This window comes from Humulus lupulus, chromosome 9 (genome assembly GCF_963169125.1).
Source record: "Humulus lupulus chromosome 9, drHumLupu1.1, whole genome shotgun sequence".
NCBI lineage: Eukaryota > Viridiplantae > Streptophyta > Magnoliopsida > Rosales > Cannabaceae > Humulus > Humulus lupulus.
This window is the reverse complement of record NC_084801.1, coordinates 171,197,157-171,210,471: the sequence shown is the minus strand read 5'-3', so window position 1 is coordinate 171,210,471 and position 13,315 is coordinate 171,197,157. Positions and strand designations below refer to the sequence as shown.

At 35.9% G+C, this 13,315-nt stretch overlaps 2 protein-coding genes across 5 annotated transcripts in view; one reads left to right on the top strand and one right to left on the bottom strand.

Moving 5' to 3' along the window:
• Window positions 1-4,612, top strand: part of LOC133801092 (GDSL esterase/lipase CPRD49-like) — a 30,608-nt gene extending 25,996 nt beyond the window's left edge. For all 4 annotated transcript variants that reach the window (XM_062239236.1, XM_062239235.1, XM_062239237.1 and 1 more), the window contains 4 exons: window positions 3,495-3,635; window positions 3,734-3,810; window positions 3,909-4,055; window positions 4,216-4,612. In XM_062239236.1, the coding sequence (XP_062095220.1) occupies window positions 3,495-3,635; window positions 3,734-3,810; window positions 3,909-4,055; window positions 4,216-4,453 (603 nt within the window). In that variant the 3' untranslated portion in view covers window positions 4,454-4,612. The remainder of the gene's footprint in view (window positions 1-3,494; window positions 3,636-3,733; window positions 3,811-3,908; window positions 4,056-4,215) is intronic.
• A 114-nt stretch (window positions 4,613-4,726) lies between these two features.
• On the bottom strand, window positions 4,727-12,596 carry LOC133801091 (LIMR family protein At5g01460). The gene is made up of 14 exons (XM_062239234.1): window positions 11,856-12,596; window positions 11,661-11,746; window positions 8,646-8,758; window positions 8,391-8,501; window positions 7,948-8,046; window positions 7,721-7,843; window positions 7,328-7,390; window positions 7,177-7,241; window positions 6,434-6,543; window positions 6,228-6,342; window positions 6,063-6,128; window positions 5,477-5,587; window positions 5,318-5,384; window positions 4,727-5,209 (listed from the first exon to the last, which is right to left on the bottom strand). Exons 1-14 carry the CDS (start codon window positions 12,203-12,205, stop codon window positions 5,162-5,164), a joined length of 1,527 nt encoding a protein of 508 aa, XP_062095218.1. The 5' UTR covers window positions 12,206-12,596; the 3' UTR covers window positions 4,727-5,161.
• Window positions 12,597-13,315: the final 719 nt, after the last annotated feature.

The following is a 13,315-nucleotide window of genomic DNA, read 5'->3' as shown; positions in this document are numbered from 1 at the left end:
TGGGTTATAAAGAATTGTCGGGCGCACCCTTAAATAATATGTTCTGAGGTGGACCTTCCTGTATCCCAGTCTGAGACAGAGAGTGAGGCCTTGTATCACAGATGAATCTTCCGCCATATGAGGTGCCATTGTTAAGACAAAGGGAGTAGCCTCAGATGCAATGACTCGTTGAGATGTCCCAAAAATAACAGCACCCATCCCTATCTTCATACTTTTTTCATCCGTGCCAACATCCACATGCAACATGACAGTGCCTTCTTCCATTGGTTCATCATTTAGGTCTATTGATCCTGGTCTCACCTCCTCAGCCTCACCACTCGTGGTCTTCACTTGGGCATCGTGAAATTTGTTGAGGAAATCCAACGCCCATGAGGACACATTAGGGTCAGTGAGTCATATATTATCATGGATGACCTTATTCCGCTTGTACCAAATTCTTGAACAAAGAGTGAGTGTTTGTTCCATCTCAAGTTTAGTAAGGCTCTCCATACACTCTAGCATTATCACATAGAAGTCTAAGCCCTTTATGTATCTCTCCAAACCAAGAATTGGCCAAGAATTCCTGACACTCTTAAGGGAGGAACATCCCCAAAGAGCATGTAGAGTTGTCTCAAGTTTTCTCCTACAAAGAGGGCAGATAATATCATAAGGAATTCCATGTCTGGACAAGTTGACATAGGTGGGAATAAAATCTAGGGATCCTTTCCATTCAAAGTTTTGACTTTAGGCGGAATGGACAAGGCCCGACCCACAGAAATTGCCACCATTTAGACAAGTTTGTCAAGGAGAAGTTTTCCCGAGAACTTACTCCCTCACAGCAAACCAATAACCACTCTTAACAGTGTAAATACCTGATTAATTGTGATGCCATGCAAGGTAGTCATGACCATGAGAGATCGAAACTAGTATAGAAAGAATAACTCAAGCTTCCTCAGTGCCAAAAGAGTGGTGAATCAAATCTATAATCCACTCCCATGATGGCATCTTCAATGAGCTAACATTAACCATGTCTACTGTACCAGAGAAAGATAGAGCCTTGCCACCACCTTGTTTGGGGATCCAGCAGTCTTGAGTAATATTTATAGACTGACCATCACACACAATCCATCTAGAACCTTTCAAAAAGAGTTTTCTTCCCCACATGATGCTACGCCACATAAAAGAGGACCTTTGAGAAACTTTCGCATTGAGAAATGATGTAGTGGGGAAGTACAAGCCATCCATTACTCTAGCAGCGAAAGATTGGGTTGAGTTGTATAATCTAGCTGCTTGTTTAGTGAGGAGCGCTTGGTTGAAGAGAAACAGGTTACGAAACCCCAATCTGCCATCAGACTTATGCCAACACAACCTATCCCATTTACACCAATGTATCTTCCATTGTTTATCATTGCCTCCCCACCAAAACTGAGCACACAGTCTATGAAGCTCATTGATCAAAGATGCTGGCAATCTGAATAAGTTCATTGCATAGGTTAGAATCACCTGAATAATTGATTTTAGAATAACCTCTCTACCACGTACTGAAAAGAATTTTGATTTCCAGCCAAATAACTTACTCCACACCTTGTCTTTGATTGATTGAAATAGCCCACTCTTACTTTTCCCAGCAAAACAAGGAAGCCCCAAATACTTCTCATGGCAAGGGACAAGGGGAACCCCAAGTGTGGCAGTGAGGTCATCACAAAGCTGGGAGCTCAATTAAGGTGAGAAACGAACTGTAGATTTATTAAAATTTACCAGTTGGCCAGAAGCATTCTCATAGCTAGCAAGCACCTCTTTGAATCTAGCACAACCCTATACACTAGCCTCTAGGAAAAAGAAGTTATCATCTGCAAAGAAGAGGTGAGACACCATAGGACTATTCTGACCCCATGTCAATCCTGCTATGTTTTCGCCATCTAACTCATTTTTAGCGAAGCAGAGAGACCCTTAGCGCAGATAAGGAAAAGGAAATGTGATAGAGGATCACCTTGTCTCAGGCCTAGTGTAGGAGTGATATTTCCAATAACTTCCATGTTCACGTTGATAGCATATTTTACAGAAGAGACGCGCTTGCATATCAAGAAAATCCATCCAGGGTCAAAACTTAATTTCTCCATCATACCCCACAAAAAGTTCCAGTTAGCTCTATCATATTCCTTTGCCATATCAGCTTTGAATGCGCAGTACCCAATCTTGCCCTTTTTATCTCGTTTGATAGTGTTGAAAACCCACCATGGCGTTATCAGTAATCAACCTCCCAGGAATGAAAACACTTTGTTCCTCTGAAATGATGTTACCCAAGCGCTCCCTTAACCAATTAGTAAGTGTTTTTGCAATAATCTTGTACAATACATTGCACAGGCTTATGGACGATATTCAATAGTACTAGTAGGATTCTTTACTTTCGGGATCAGTGTAATGATGGTATCATTGATGCACTCCACAGAACATGTGCCATGAATGAACTCCAAACAGGCCCTGCACACATCTACTCCCACAACATCCCAAAATTTCTGGTAGAACCCAGCCCCCACCCCATCCTTACCTAGGCTTTTTCGAGGGTTCATCTGAAACAAGGCCACTCTAACATCATCATCAGTGAAAACACGCGTAAGTTTGGTATTCACAGCAGTGGTCACACGTTTAGGAACAGTACTGAGCACCTTGTCCAAACTCTCATGTAACGGTTGGTGCGAAGTGAAAATCTGCCAAAGTAATCTTCAAAGATATTAGCTATCTCATTCAGATCCTAAACATTATTCCTATTGAAGATGCCTTCAATCATGTTTTTCTTTTTCCACTGCGATGCATTTTGGTGAAAGAAAAATGAATTCTTATCCCCCAACTTGAGCCAAGGATCCTTTTCTCTAGCAGCCCAATACTTCTCATCTTTATACATAAGGACATCTAGTTCTTTTTCCACCTCTTTATACTTGCCCCAAGAAGTCGCATCCAAAGTATTATCCATAGCTAACAGCTCTTCTTTCTATTTTTTAATTGCAACTCTGGTACGCTTGAAAGATGAGTGGTTCCATGCATTGAGTTTACTAGTCAGGCCATGCAACTTATCACTCAGGGCCATCACAGTTGGAGCAGTCTCATGACCCCACATCATTTCCACCACCTCATGGCATTCCACTTCATTTGCTCAAGCCATCTCAAAATGGAAACGAGATCTAGGACGCCTAACCTCTCTTGCATCGGAACTCCTTAGAATTCGTGTGAGGAAAAGGCCTTAGACTTTGGGTTTTGTTCCATAACAAATAAATATTTTTATATACCTAATGTTATAATTTTTATATATATATGTATACATGAGAATTTATATTATTTAAAACAAATTATAATTATTGAATTTGTTATAACTAATGACATATAGATTCATCTTCTAGTCATCAATCGTAAAGAATAATAATGTAAATATTTATTTAAAATGTCATTGCTTAGAACCTGTGTATTATATGTTGCAATGGAACATGAACATATATATATATATATATATATATATATAGGATGCAGCAATTCAACCTTCTTTGGTGATAGTCTACTTTGGAGGTAATGACTCGTTGCGTCCACATCCATCTGGACTAGGCCCTCATGTCCCACTTCCTGAATATGTTGATAATATGAAAAAAATTGCTACCCATCTCAAGGTTTTCTTTTTCTTTTTAAACTTTCTTATTTAGTATTTTCTCACCATTGTCTTCATTTTCTAACACTTTATTACTCTTCTTTTTTTCAAAATTTCTAGGGCCTTTCAGAAAAAACTCGCTTAATCTTTCTTACTGCTCCTCCTGTAAACGAGGAACAAATTCTTGAATTCTATAGGTTCTTATGCTCTCTTTTTTTTATTTCTATTTATTACTAAAGTCACAATCTTAAGTTTTTTTTTTTTTTGTCCTCTTTTTGTTATAACCAAAATATAGTGAATTTGAAGATATGGGTCGAACAAATGAGCTGTGCCGAGAGTACTCAGATGCTTGCCTAGAGCTATGCAAAGAGATGGATATCAAGGCCATTGATATGTTTACTTCAATCCAGAAAAAGAAGAATTGGCGAACTACTTGCTTCACGTGAGTTCACTTCATTGAGTGTTGGGTTTTTACTAATCATATATAACTAATTCAATCTAATAGTATCCTACTCATTCATAATTCTCTGGGAAAAAATTATTCCCACCTTTCCAATTTGGTTTTTTTTGGTTTCTAATACCTGGATTGGATGCTTGTTCAGAGATGGAATACACTTTACATTTGAGGCTAGTAAGATTATACTGAAGGAGATATTGAAGGTGCTCAAAGAGGCAGACTGGGAACCAAGCTTACACTTTCGCTCATTGCCAGCTCAATTTGGAGAAGATTCACCCTATGATCCTATCAGTGCTGATGGAAAGACGACTATTAACATATCCGATAATCACTCTGACGTAATCATCCAACGGCTAAAATTATATGATGATGATGAGAATTAAGGATACAGATTGTTAAAGCTCTTGTGAGTTGATAATACCCAAGAAAGAGGTGACTAAGCCAAAAGATGATACACACATTTGGCTGGAATAAGTGTACTCCCAAAGTTCCTGTTTAAAATTTGAGAATCTTAATTGATAAGGTGATCATTCAATACTCAAGATACTTTTGTTCTTCATATAAATCTAATCAATGTAATAAGCTATGACAATCCAAATGAGAAAGATACATCATACACACAAGTTTCCTTTAGATGCAAAAAAAAAAGTCTGATATTTGAACAAACAAATTAAACTTGGATAAAATAATGGTTACAACTACATGAAACTAGTGAAAGTACAGCTAGTTGTTCTTCATGGTTATATTACATCAAGGATATTTCCAATAAACCCAGTTTGCATGTGTGAAGAGGATAACTAAATTACATGACCAAAGCCAATGTCAACACGAATCAAACAAAGGAATAATAGATACAAGAAAGAGTAAAGCATATGAAAAAAGAAGAAAAAACAGTGGTATCAAATGCCTTTCCCACTGCACTAACCCGACTCAGAATCAGATGAAATCTGCCCACTTCGTTAAATCTCTCATCAAAGAACAAAACTAGACGATGCCATCCGACAATGCAAACCACTCAAAAAGATATGTTAAAACTGAAAATTCTGATGGGTCCTTCATATGGGTGCATGGTTTTCTAGCCAAAACATAGCTTAAGAGGAAAGTTGGAACCTGCCGCTGGGTTTTCTTCTTCTCCATCCCTGCATTTCATGGAGAATTAAATAAAATCAGCAACATAAGGCCATTAACTAAAAACTGGGGGAGGCATGTTGAATGCATATGAAAGAAGGAAAATGTTAAAATCTTACGAAGGCAGCATAATACACAAAGGTCAGACCCGCCAGGACGATAAATGCAATTTGAAATACATTGTACCTGTGAAATTAACAAAAATGTCCATTCAAATCAGTAAATCATACAAACCCGACAAGAAGGGTTTATACTGCATCACAGTTATTGTAACTCACTTGTACAAATATTTAATTCCACGAAGAGATTGCAAAGTGTGACCAAATATTTCCTGAGCAGCTGTTGCTTGAGCATAGTAAGCAAATGCTGTAGAACAGAACTGGATCACACTGAAAAAGAGAGGCAGCAAGATAAGCAATCATACTTCTGGTAAAAAAAAATAGCTACGTAATGACTGAAGAACAACTGCCTCCATCCACTACACAAAATTAACTCTCTAAACCCACTGATTATATCTTCTAAAAACCATGGCATACAATCAAATACCCTGGCATTATAAAAAACATGCCTTCTGTTTAATCAGGGAAAGGCATCCTTGGACAGTTAAATAAATTGGCAATATGAAACTCATGATACCTGAATATTACAAATTTAACATGATAGACATTATTATCATTATTATTATCTTGAGCTAACCTCGAGTAGCAAAGGAGTATTCATACTCATACTTGTCCTGTTGTAGTTGACTTTTACAGCAAAAGTTTAGAACAAGACTACCCAGTCCAGCATATATAATGAAAATCTATGACAATATGCCAGCAGAGCTTAATATGAATGAAAGTAAAAATAGATTAACATGCCTACCTGATCGAGCATAGGAGAATTAGTGCCACATTAAATAAAAATGAGTTCATAAGTGTAGCTCCCCACCTGGGAAAAATAAGAAACCAGAATTATTAGCAAAGAAACTTGAATAAACTCTGGTAACAAATATAAATTAAATTAGAAAAGAACAGAAAATCTCGTTACTTCATGGGATGAATTGTAATGAAAACCAGTCTGAGGCCAAGCATCATTGCTCCAGCAATAACAGCCAGCAAGAGATAGAAGCAGAAAAATGCAAATGCCGCAGTTCCCAAAAGACCTGGTTGAAAAGTATCATCATGCCAAACATAAGGATGAATAAACTCAATAAATAAGCAATAAAATTAAGAATGGGGATGTATATTATGTACCCCAAACATCATCCAGCTTGATGAAAACCTCATTCAGGAAAGCAGAAAGAGGAGGGTCAATCAACAAATAGATGATTATGTGAGCAATCCAAGCAATAGAAACAATCAACCTGACAAGTGACAACAGAAGATTAATCATAGAGCTGCATCAAAGGAGAAAGAAATTGACCGCAGTGGTATACTTGTAGTACAAAATAAAAAGAAATGATAATCATGTCACTACATCCTGTTTTTCCTTTTTTTATTGGAATAACTTTCACTCATTTATTTGGCATGGTGTTGTTAATGTCCAAAAGGATACATATGCATACTGTATCAAATGCTGCTTCAACATTATATTACCTACTATAAATAAAATAGTACCATCCCACATAATTATAAAATCTCTACAATACTCAGAAACCAAAGTTTAGAACAAAAATATTCCTTCCTTTCCTCCCTCTACCCCTCTCCTACAATGATTTTTCGTATTCTCTCTCTCATTTTTTTTTATTCTCTCTTAATTCTGTTACTGTGATTTTCAATTAAATTCCAATAATCAATACCATCAACTATAAGCTTCTAACTAAAAGCTCTCATATGAACTTAATATGCAATATGATTTAGCATGCTTTACGTGGCTATAAATCGCTAGCTTTTGTAAAATACCTGAAAATGTATGAAAAGTAAACCCTGAAAAATATAAAAGGAAAGCCAAGAACAGCAGAACCATTCAAAACACCAAATACAGAATCAGCACTCACCCCAAAATCCCCAAGACAAGTTTTGCCAAGTAACCAAGAACAGTCAGAGCCCAAGAAGTCTCAGCCTGAATTTGAAGAAGAAAATCAGCAAATGAAGAAAAAGTATTGAGAAAAAGGTGGGAACACTGGCCACAAGTCGACATTACATTACCTTCTCTCCTTGTGGATACATTTCTTCCAGAAGTTTTACATCTTCTTCCAACTGAAGTAATTCCTGTCAAATTAAGCAAGCAACACTTAGATTTCAATAATCATACAGGACAAAAGCATCCCTCAAAAGTCACAGCAAGCAATCTCCAAAGTCCAAACTCTTAATAACAGTACTCATCCAACTATCCAAAGTGCCATAGCAATAGTTGGTATTCTACAAGAACCCATATGATATATGGTATTCTACAAGAACCCATATGATATATGGTATTCTACAAGAACCCATATGTCATTCACATTCTCCATGTGAATGACAAGTGTTGCATTAGACAATGGCGCACAAAGAAAAGCTTATGCCTGAATGTTAAGTATAGTTAAAAATTTATGGATATACCTTCTCTACGGCCTTCACATTTTTACGCCATTTTCTACCCTTAGACCCACTTCTTTCTTCTTGATGGAGGGCATCAGCTGCTTTCTTCAATTCTTTCGCTTTCTTACCTAGTTCAGTTGCTTCCTAGAGTATATGCAGACCAAATATAAAAAAGTATTCACAAGATGCAAATAATATGAGCAGTCATTCAAAATCTCTGCTTATGTACATTGAGAAAAATGAAGTACCTTTATATATTGTGACCGAGTAATAACAGCCTTTGGACGCCGAATGAAGGAAAAAATGAGCCCCAGTGGTAGAGATGCAATACCAACCCCACCAAATATCTGAAAGATAGAGAAACATGGTGAATGAAAAAAATTTAGCAAGCGGAAAGAAAAGGTTGTTTATATTCATAATCAGATTGACAGAACATTTTGCTCCAAAAGACCAGAAATAATATCACATTGCTTTACATATCGCACACACGATATTCACATGCCAAAGAAAAAATAACTTTCATGGCCCCTACATGTAAATGAATCTTATCTCTAAAAATTCAAAGTTACCATTTGAAAAAATCATAATTTATCACATCTATTGAGAGAGAGAGAGAGAGAGAGAGAGAGAGAGAGAAAGGAGGAGGAGGGGGCTGGGGAGAAAGTAATAAAACATACAATAAAGAACTTACAGAGAAAAGTACTGATCCAACAATGGTAGCAAGAGCAACAACATATTCTGGGAAGGTTGTACGCATGGTCCATGTCCTCTCTGATGCAGCATCAGCAGAATATGCAGAACACTGTAGTATGGAGGAAAATAGTGGGTAAAATGATAACTAAAGGGAAAACATGCCAAATAATAGCATATAGCATCACAAAAAATAAAAAATGTATTAAAAGAAGAACAAATAAAAAAATGTCTCAATTTTAGTCTAAGATCAAACCTGGCGTGCAGAACCTATACATGGTTGAGTACTAGAGAATTGCCAAGTATTAGGAAAGGAAGCTGTGGTAGAAGAAAGGTGCCTAACAGTAAAGTCCACCTCTCCAATAAGCCCTAATCAACAGACCATAACAAAAGAAAAAAGCAAGAAATTAACAGAACATCGAACAAGTCAGAACAGAAAACCTTAATTCAAAAGAGGGAAATTTGCAGCGAAAATCATTAAATAGTCTGAAAAGTTGCACTTAAGTAACTTAGTAGTTTTTTTAGCGGCAATAGTTAATAAGTAGGCTGAAAGGTTTCACTTAAACCATTAAATTTATTTTTTGGTGGCAAAAGTTAGTAAGTAATTTGAAATATTACACTTAAGTCACTAAGTATTTTTTTAGTTGCAAAAGTCATATTTTATACTAATTTTATCTCACTTTTAATTAATTAATAAAAATATATAATTCTAACATTGAAAATTTATTTGAAATTTATTTTACAAATAAAAAAAATTCAAAAGTTATAACATGAAAAATTATTTAATTTTAAATAAACTAAGTTTTAAGTTAATTTAAGTTGTATTATTTTCTAAAACTTAATTTAACTAATATTGAATGATATTTTTATATTAAAAATTTTTAAATCATTTTTTATTTTTAAAAGAGATTCAATTTATTATATTGATGTTATGAATATATATATTTTTAGACATTTATTGATTAATTAAAATTAAGATAAAATTTGTGTAAAATGTGACTTTTGCAACAAAAACAACTACTTAGTGACTTAAGTGAAACATTTTAGACTACTTATTTACTTTTGTCGCCAAAAAAATTACTTAATGACTTAAGTGCAATCTTTCAGACAACTTCCTGACTTTTACCACAAAAAAAACTACTTAGTGATTGAAGTGCAATCTTTTGAACTGCTTAATTATTTTTGTTGCAAATTTCCCTTCAAAAAATAAAACACAAATGAAAATAAATGTTAATCTATTTTTAACAAAAGAACTTGTGACTAATCAAATAAAATACATTTTACATCAAAGATTTGAACCATTTTGTTAAGGCACAAACATTGAAGATTGATAAAATAGAGTAAAAATCTGGGTGGAGGAAACAGAATTCAAAAAATGCAGATGAAACAAATTTACCAAGAATGCTTCTGAAGAATATTTGAAACCAGGCAAGATCTCAATATAACCATATATCCAAGGTTTTAAAAGGCGAAATCGCGAGGCGAGGCGTTTTCTCTTAGTACCGCGAGGCGTAAGCCTCGAGACGCAACGAGGCGTACGCCTCAACTATAAGAACAAATAAAATTTTAAAAATATAATAAAATTCATAAAATATCCTAAAATTCATGAAATTTTATAAAATTCATAGAATTCATAACAAAGAACACATTAGTCCATATCAAAGTCATAAAAGTACTAGTTATATAAGTCTTAAAATCATATAGATAAAATGCACTAATCGGTAGATGCTGCTGTGAGATGATGGTGGAGAAGAAAAGTGTGAGGGAGAGAGCATAAAATGCATAAAATGAGTGAGGAGAGAGCTTCTTGCGTGAAAAGGAGAGAAATGAAGAGTGTGAGGGAGAGCTGAGATGAGATGATGGAGAGATGCTGCTGTGAGATGATGGAGAGAGGGGAGAAATTAGGGGAGATGCTGCTGTGAGATGATGGTAGAGAAGAAAAGAGGGATTGCCCTGAGAAGGTTAGGAAGAAATTAGGGTTTTTTTTAACTTAAAATCTGATAAAATAAGCCCAAACTTTAAGCCCATTTAGTTAAAAGAAAAGCCCAAAACACTATTTAAAGAAAGCCCCACGTGTGAGGCAATAAAACAGCCAAAAAGTGCAGAAACATGAGGCATACGCCTCAGTCCGCCTCAGCCCGCCTCGCCTCAAAATCGTCCGCCTCAGTCCGCCTCACTCATGTGAGGCGTGCGCCTCACTGCCACTCCATGAGGCGGCGCCTCAGAGGCGTTTTTTTACCGCCTCGCCTCAAGGCGCGCCTCGAGGCGTACGCCTCAACCGTTTTTTAAAACCATGCATATATCCACAACATACTCTCTCAAAAACATTAACCTCTAGAACACACCATAGCAAAGTATGTCCACAAAACCAGAAACCAATTTTAAAAAGAAATCCTTCAGCAAAAATGGAGACTGCTTCTCTAATGACAAGAAAATAAGAGAAATAACTCAACTGCACACAAGCCAATCACTGAGTGCCTTGAAATCATGAACAACTTCTTTATTAGTACACCAAATATCAGCCACCGTGAGTGTCCATGACGAATAACAATACAATGGAACCAAACTAAATGGTTACAAAATCATGCAATTGTAGAGAACTTGTTCAACTTGAAAGACGTTTATACAAATTCTAGTAGAAATGAACATGACTGCAAATAATGGAAGTAGAGAAAAAAATTTCTCAACTTCTCTACAAGATTATTTAAAAAAAATAATGCACTATTGCTTCCATAAACTGACCATAAAATGAAGGTGCAAAACACCAATCAGACAAAGGAAACCAAGCTTCGAGAGTGGCCAGAGTTTAATTAATGTTGGCTTGTGATGTATAATTGTATATAATTGAGTTTATCCCTATTTCAAACATTTAATTCGTAAACAAAGTAGGAAATTTTAGCCACCCTCGACTAGAAACAAAAGGCAGCCCACAGGAAAAGCACACAAGCTACACCATTTTAATACTGTCAAATACTCGCGATAGTGAAAACGTTCGTGAACATAACCATGAAGGAAAAGGCTAGAGACTTTAGCCAGGAAAATTCAGTGTTACAAATGTTCAATCGACAATGATCAAGCGCAAATAAAACGCATCTAACTAAATGCAATATTTATAAACTACTAATTTGTAACCTCAATCTTAAAGAAGTTCCAAGTCAAGACTCTCTATCTACCTAAGACTCAATGTCGGGTTTTTTTCAAACTACTATACCACCATAAAAATTCAAAAACAAATCACCGAAATGAAACTAAAAGCCATAAATCAACTAACCATATAAGATTCCCAGCACGAGAGCACAAACAATGGCGGTCGTCACCACCCATATCAACGCACTTTTAATCCTCTTTCCAACGGTCCTGCTCACAAACACCACCATCAGCATTCAAAACCATAAACACACGCCTTACATTTTCCCTATTCTACAAAAAATATATATATGTACCAAAAAAAAGCCAAAGCACCTACTTGTCCTGGTCCCCTTCATAGTAGAACATTGCAAAGGGAATCACGAAGAACACAAGCACCGCATCAAGAATATAAATAGCAAGCCACAGATCTTTCATCGGCAAGGTGAGATTACAGGCACCATTGTATATCGCGTGACGACAAGCCTGCCGATTCGCCACGTCCGCCGGTAACATCAGTATGGAAATGGCGGCGACGGAGAGCCCCAAAACGACGACGAATTTGGGAAAATACGCCTGGTTAGCGTCATCAGGGTGCTGATAATTAACGAGAAGGTAAACATTGAAGAGGAACACAATAACGCACACAACAATGGCGACGATTACGAGCGCGAGATTGAAATCGCCCATCCTGAGCTCCCTCGATTCGAATCACCTCGAATCGGAAACACCTAACCTAGATCAACAATACTAGGGTCTCCTTCAACTTCCCCCAAATTATAATTAGGGTTTCGTGGATCTGTCTATGGCGGGGAGAGATCGATTTGGGATGGAGAGGAAAAGAGAGATTGGAGCTTTGGACAAGGATTTTCCGGTGAGGTGGGTTTGTTTTGACATGTGGGAGAAAATTACGGTAATACCCTTGGTCAAATGGTTTATTTGCGGGAGAATTTAGTAGTGGAAAGAGAAAAAGTGTTTTGGGGGTTTGAATGTAAATTCAGGACAAAAAGCTCGAACAGCCTGTTGAGACAATAGTTTGTTTTCAAACGCGCTGGAGAGGAGGCCTTGACCTTGTAAGAACGGCTCTCGCTCGTAAGCTCCGCGGCGTTTGGTCTCTTTAGATTTTTTTTTAAAAAAATATATATATTTATAATTGGTGTTCTAAACTTTTTTTTAGTTATTATTTTGTAAAAAAAAACAATTAAAAGTTTTCATTGATTAATAAATTAGTAATAAAGTGTTTTTTCCTAAACATTTCTTAAGCGTTGACAAATTAAATTGAGAACATAAATTAATTAAGTACATATAATCTTATTGTTACTAATTTATTAATACAATAAATTTCATAAAATATTTGCGCAATACCTAAGTAGATAATAATTAAATAAACAAACACGAAAAGTAAACTTATATTTTTGTTATTATATTTGTTGACTGTGTTACGACAATATTTAGAAGAAACGAGGATGGTTTAAGCTAATAAACTAAAGAAATAAAATACAACACTTTTAAGTCTTTTATGTGCTTTAGTCTGAAAAATTGACCTACATTCATGAAATACTCTTATTGATCTTGCAACTCAAATACCAAGAATCAATCAATTTTGGCCAAGTGAGTTTTCTTAAGCACAAAATTCTCTATCTATAATTTTATAGCCTTTTCAACATGTAAATCACTCATAAAAATTAAGTACATTGAAATCTCTCATTTATAGGCTCACTTGTATTACATTTGAATTCAAATACTATCTAAATAAGCAAGTTTAGGCTTTTCCTACTCGACTATGCATCTAATACTGTA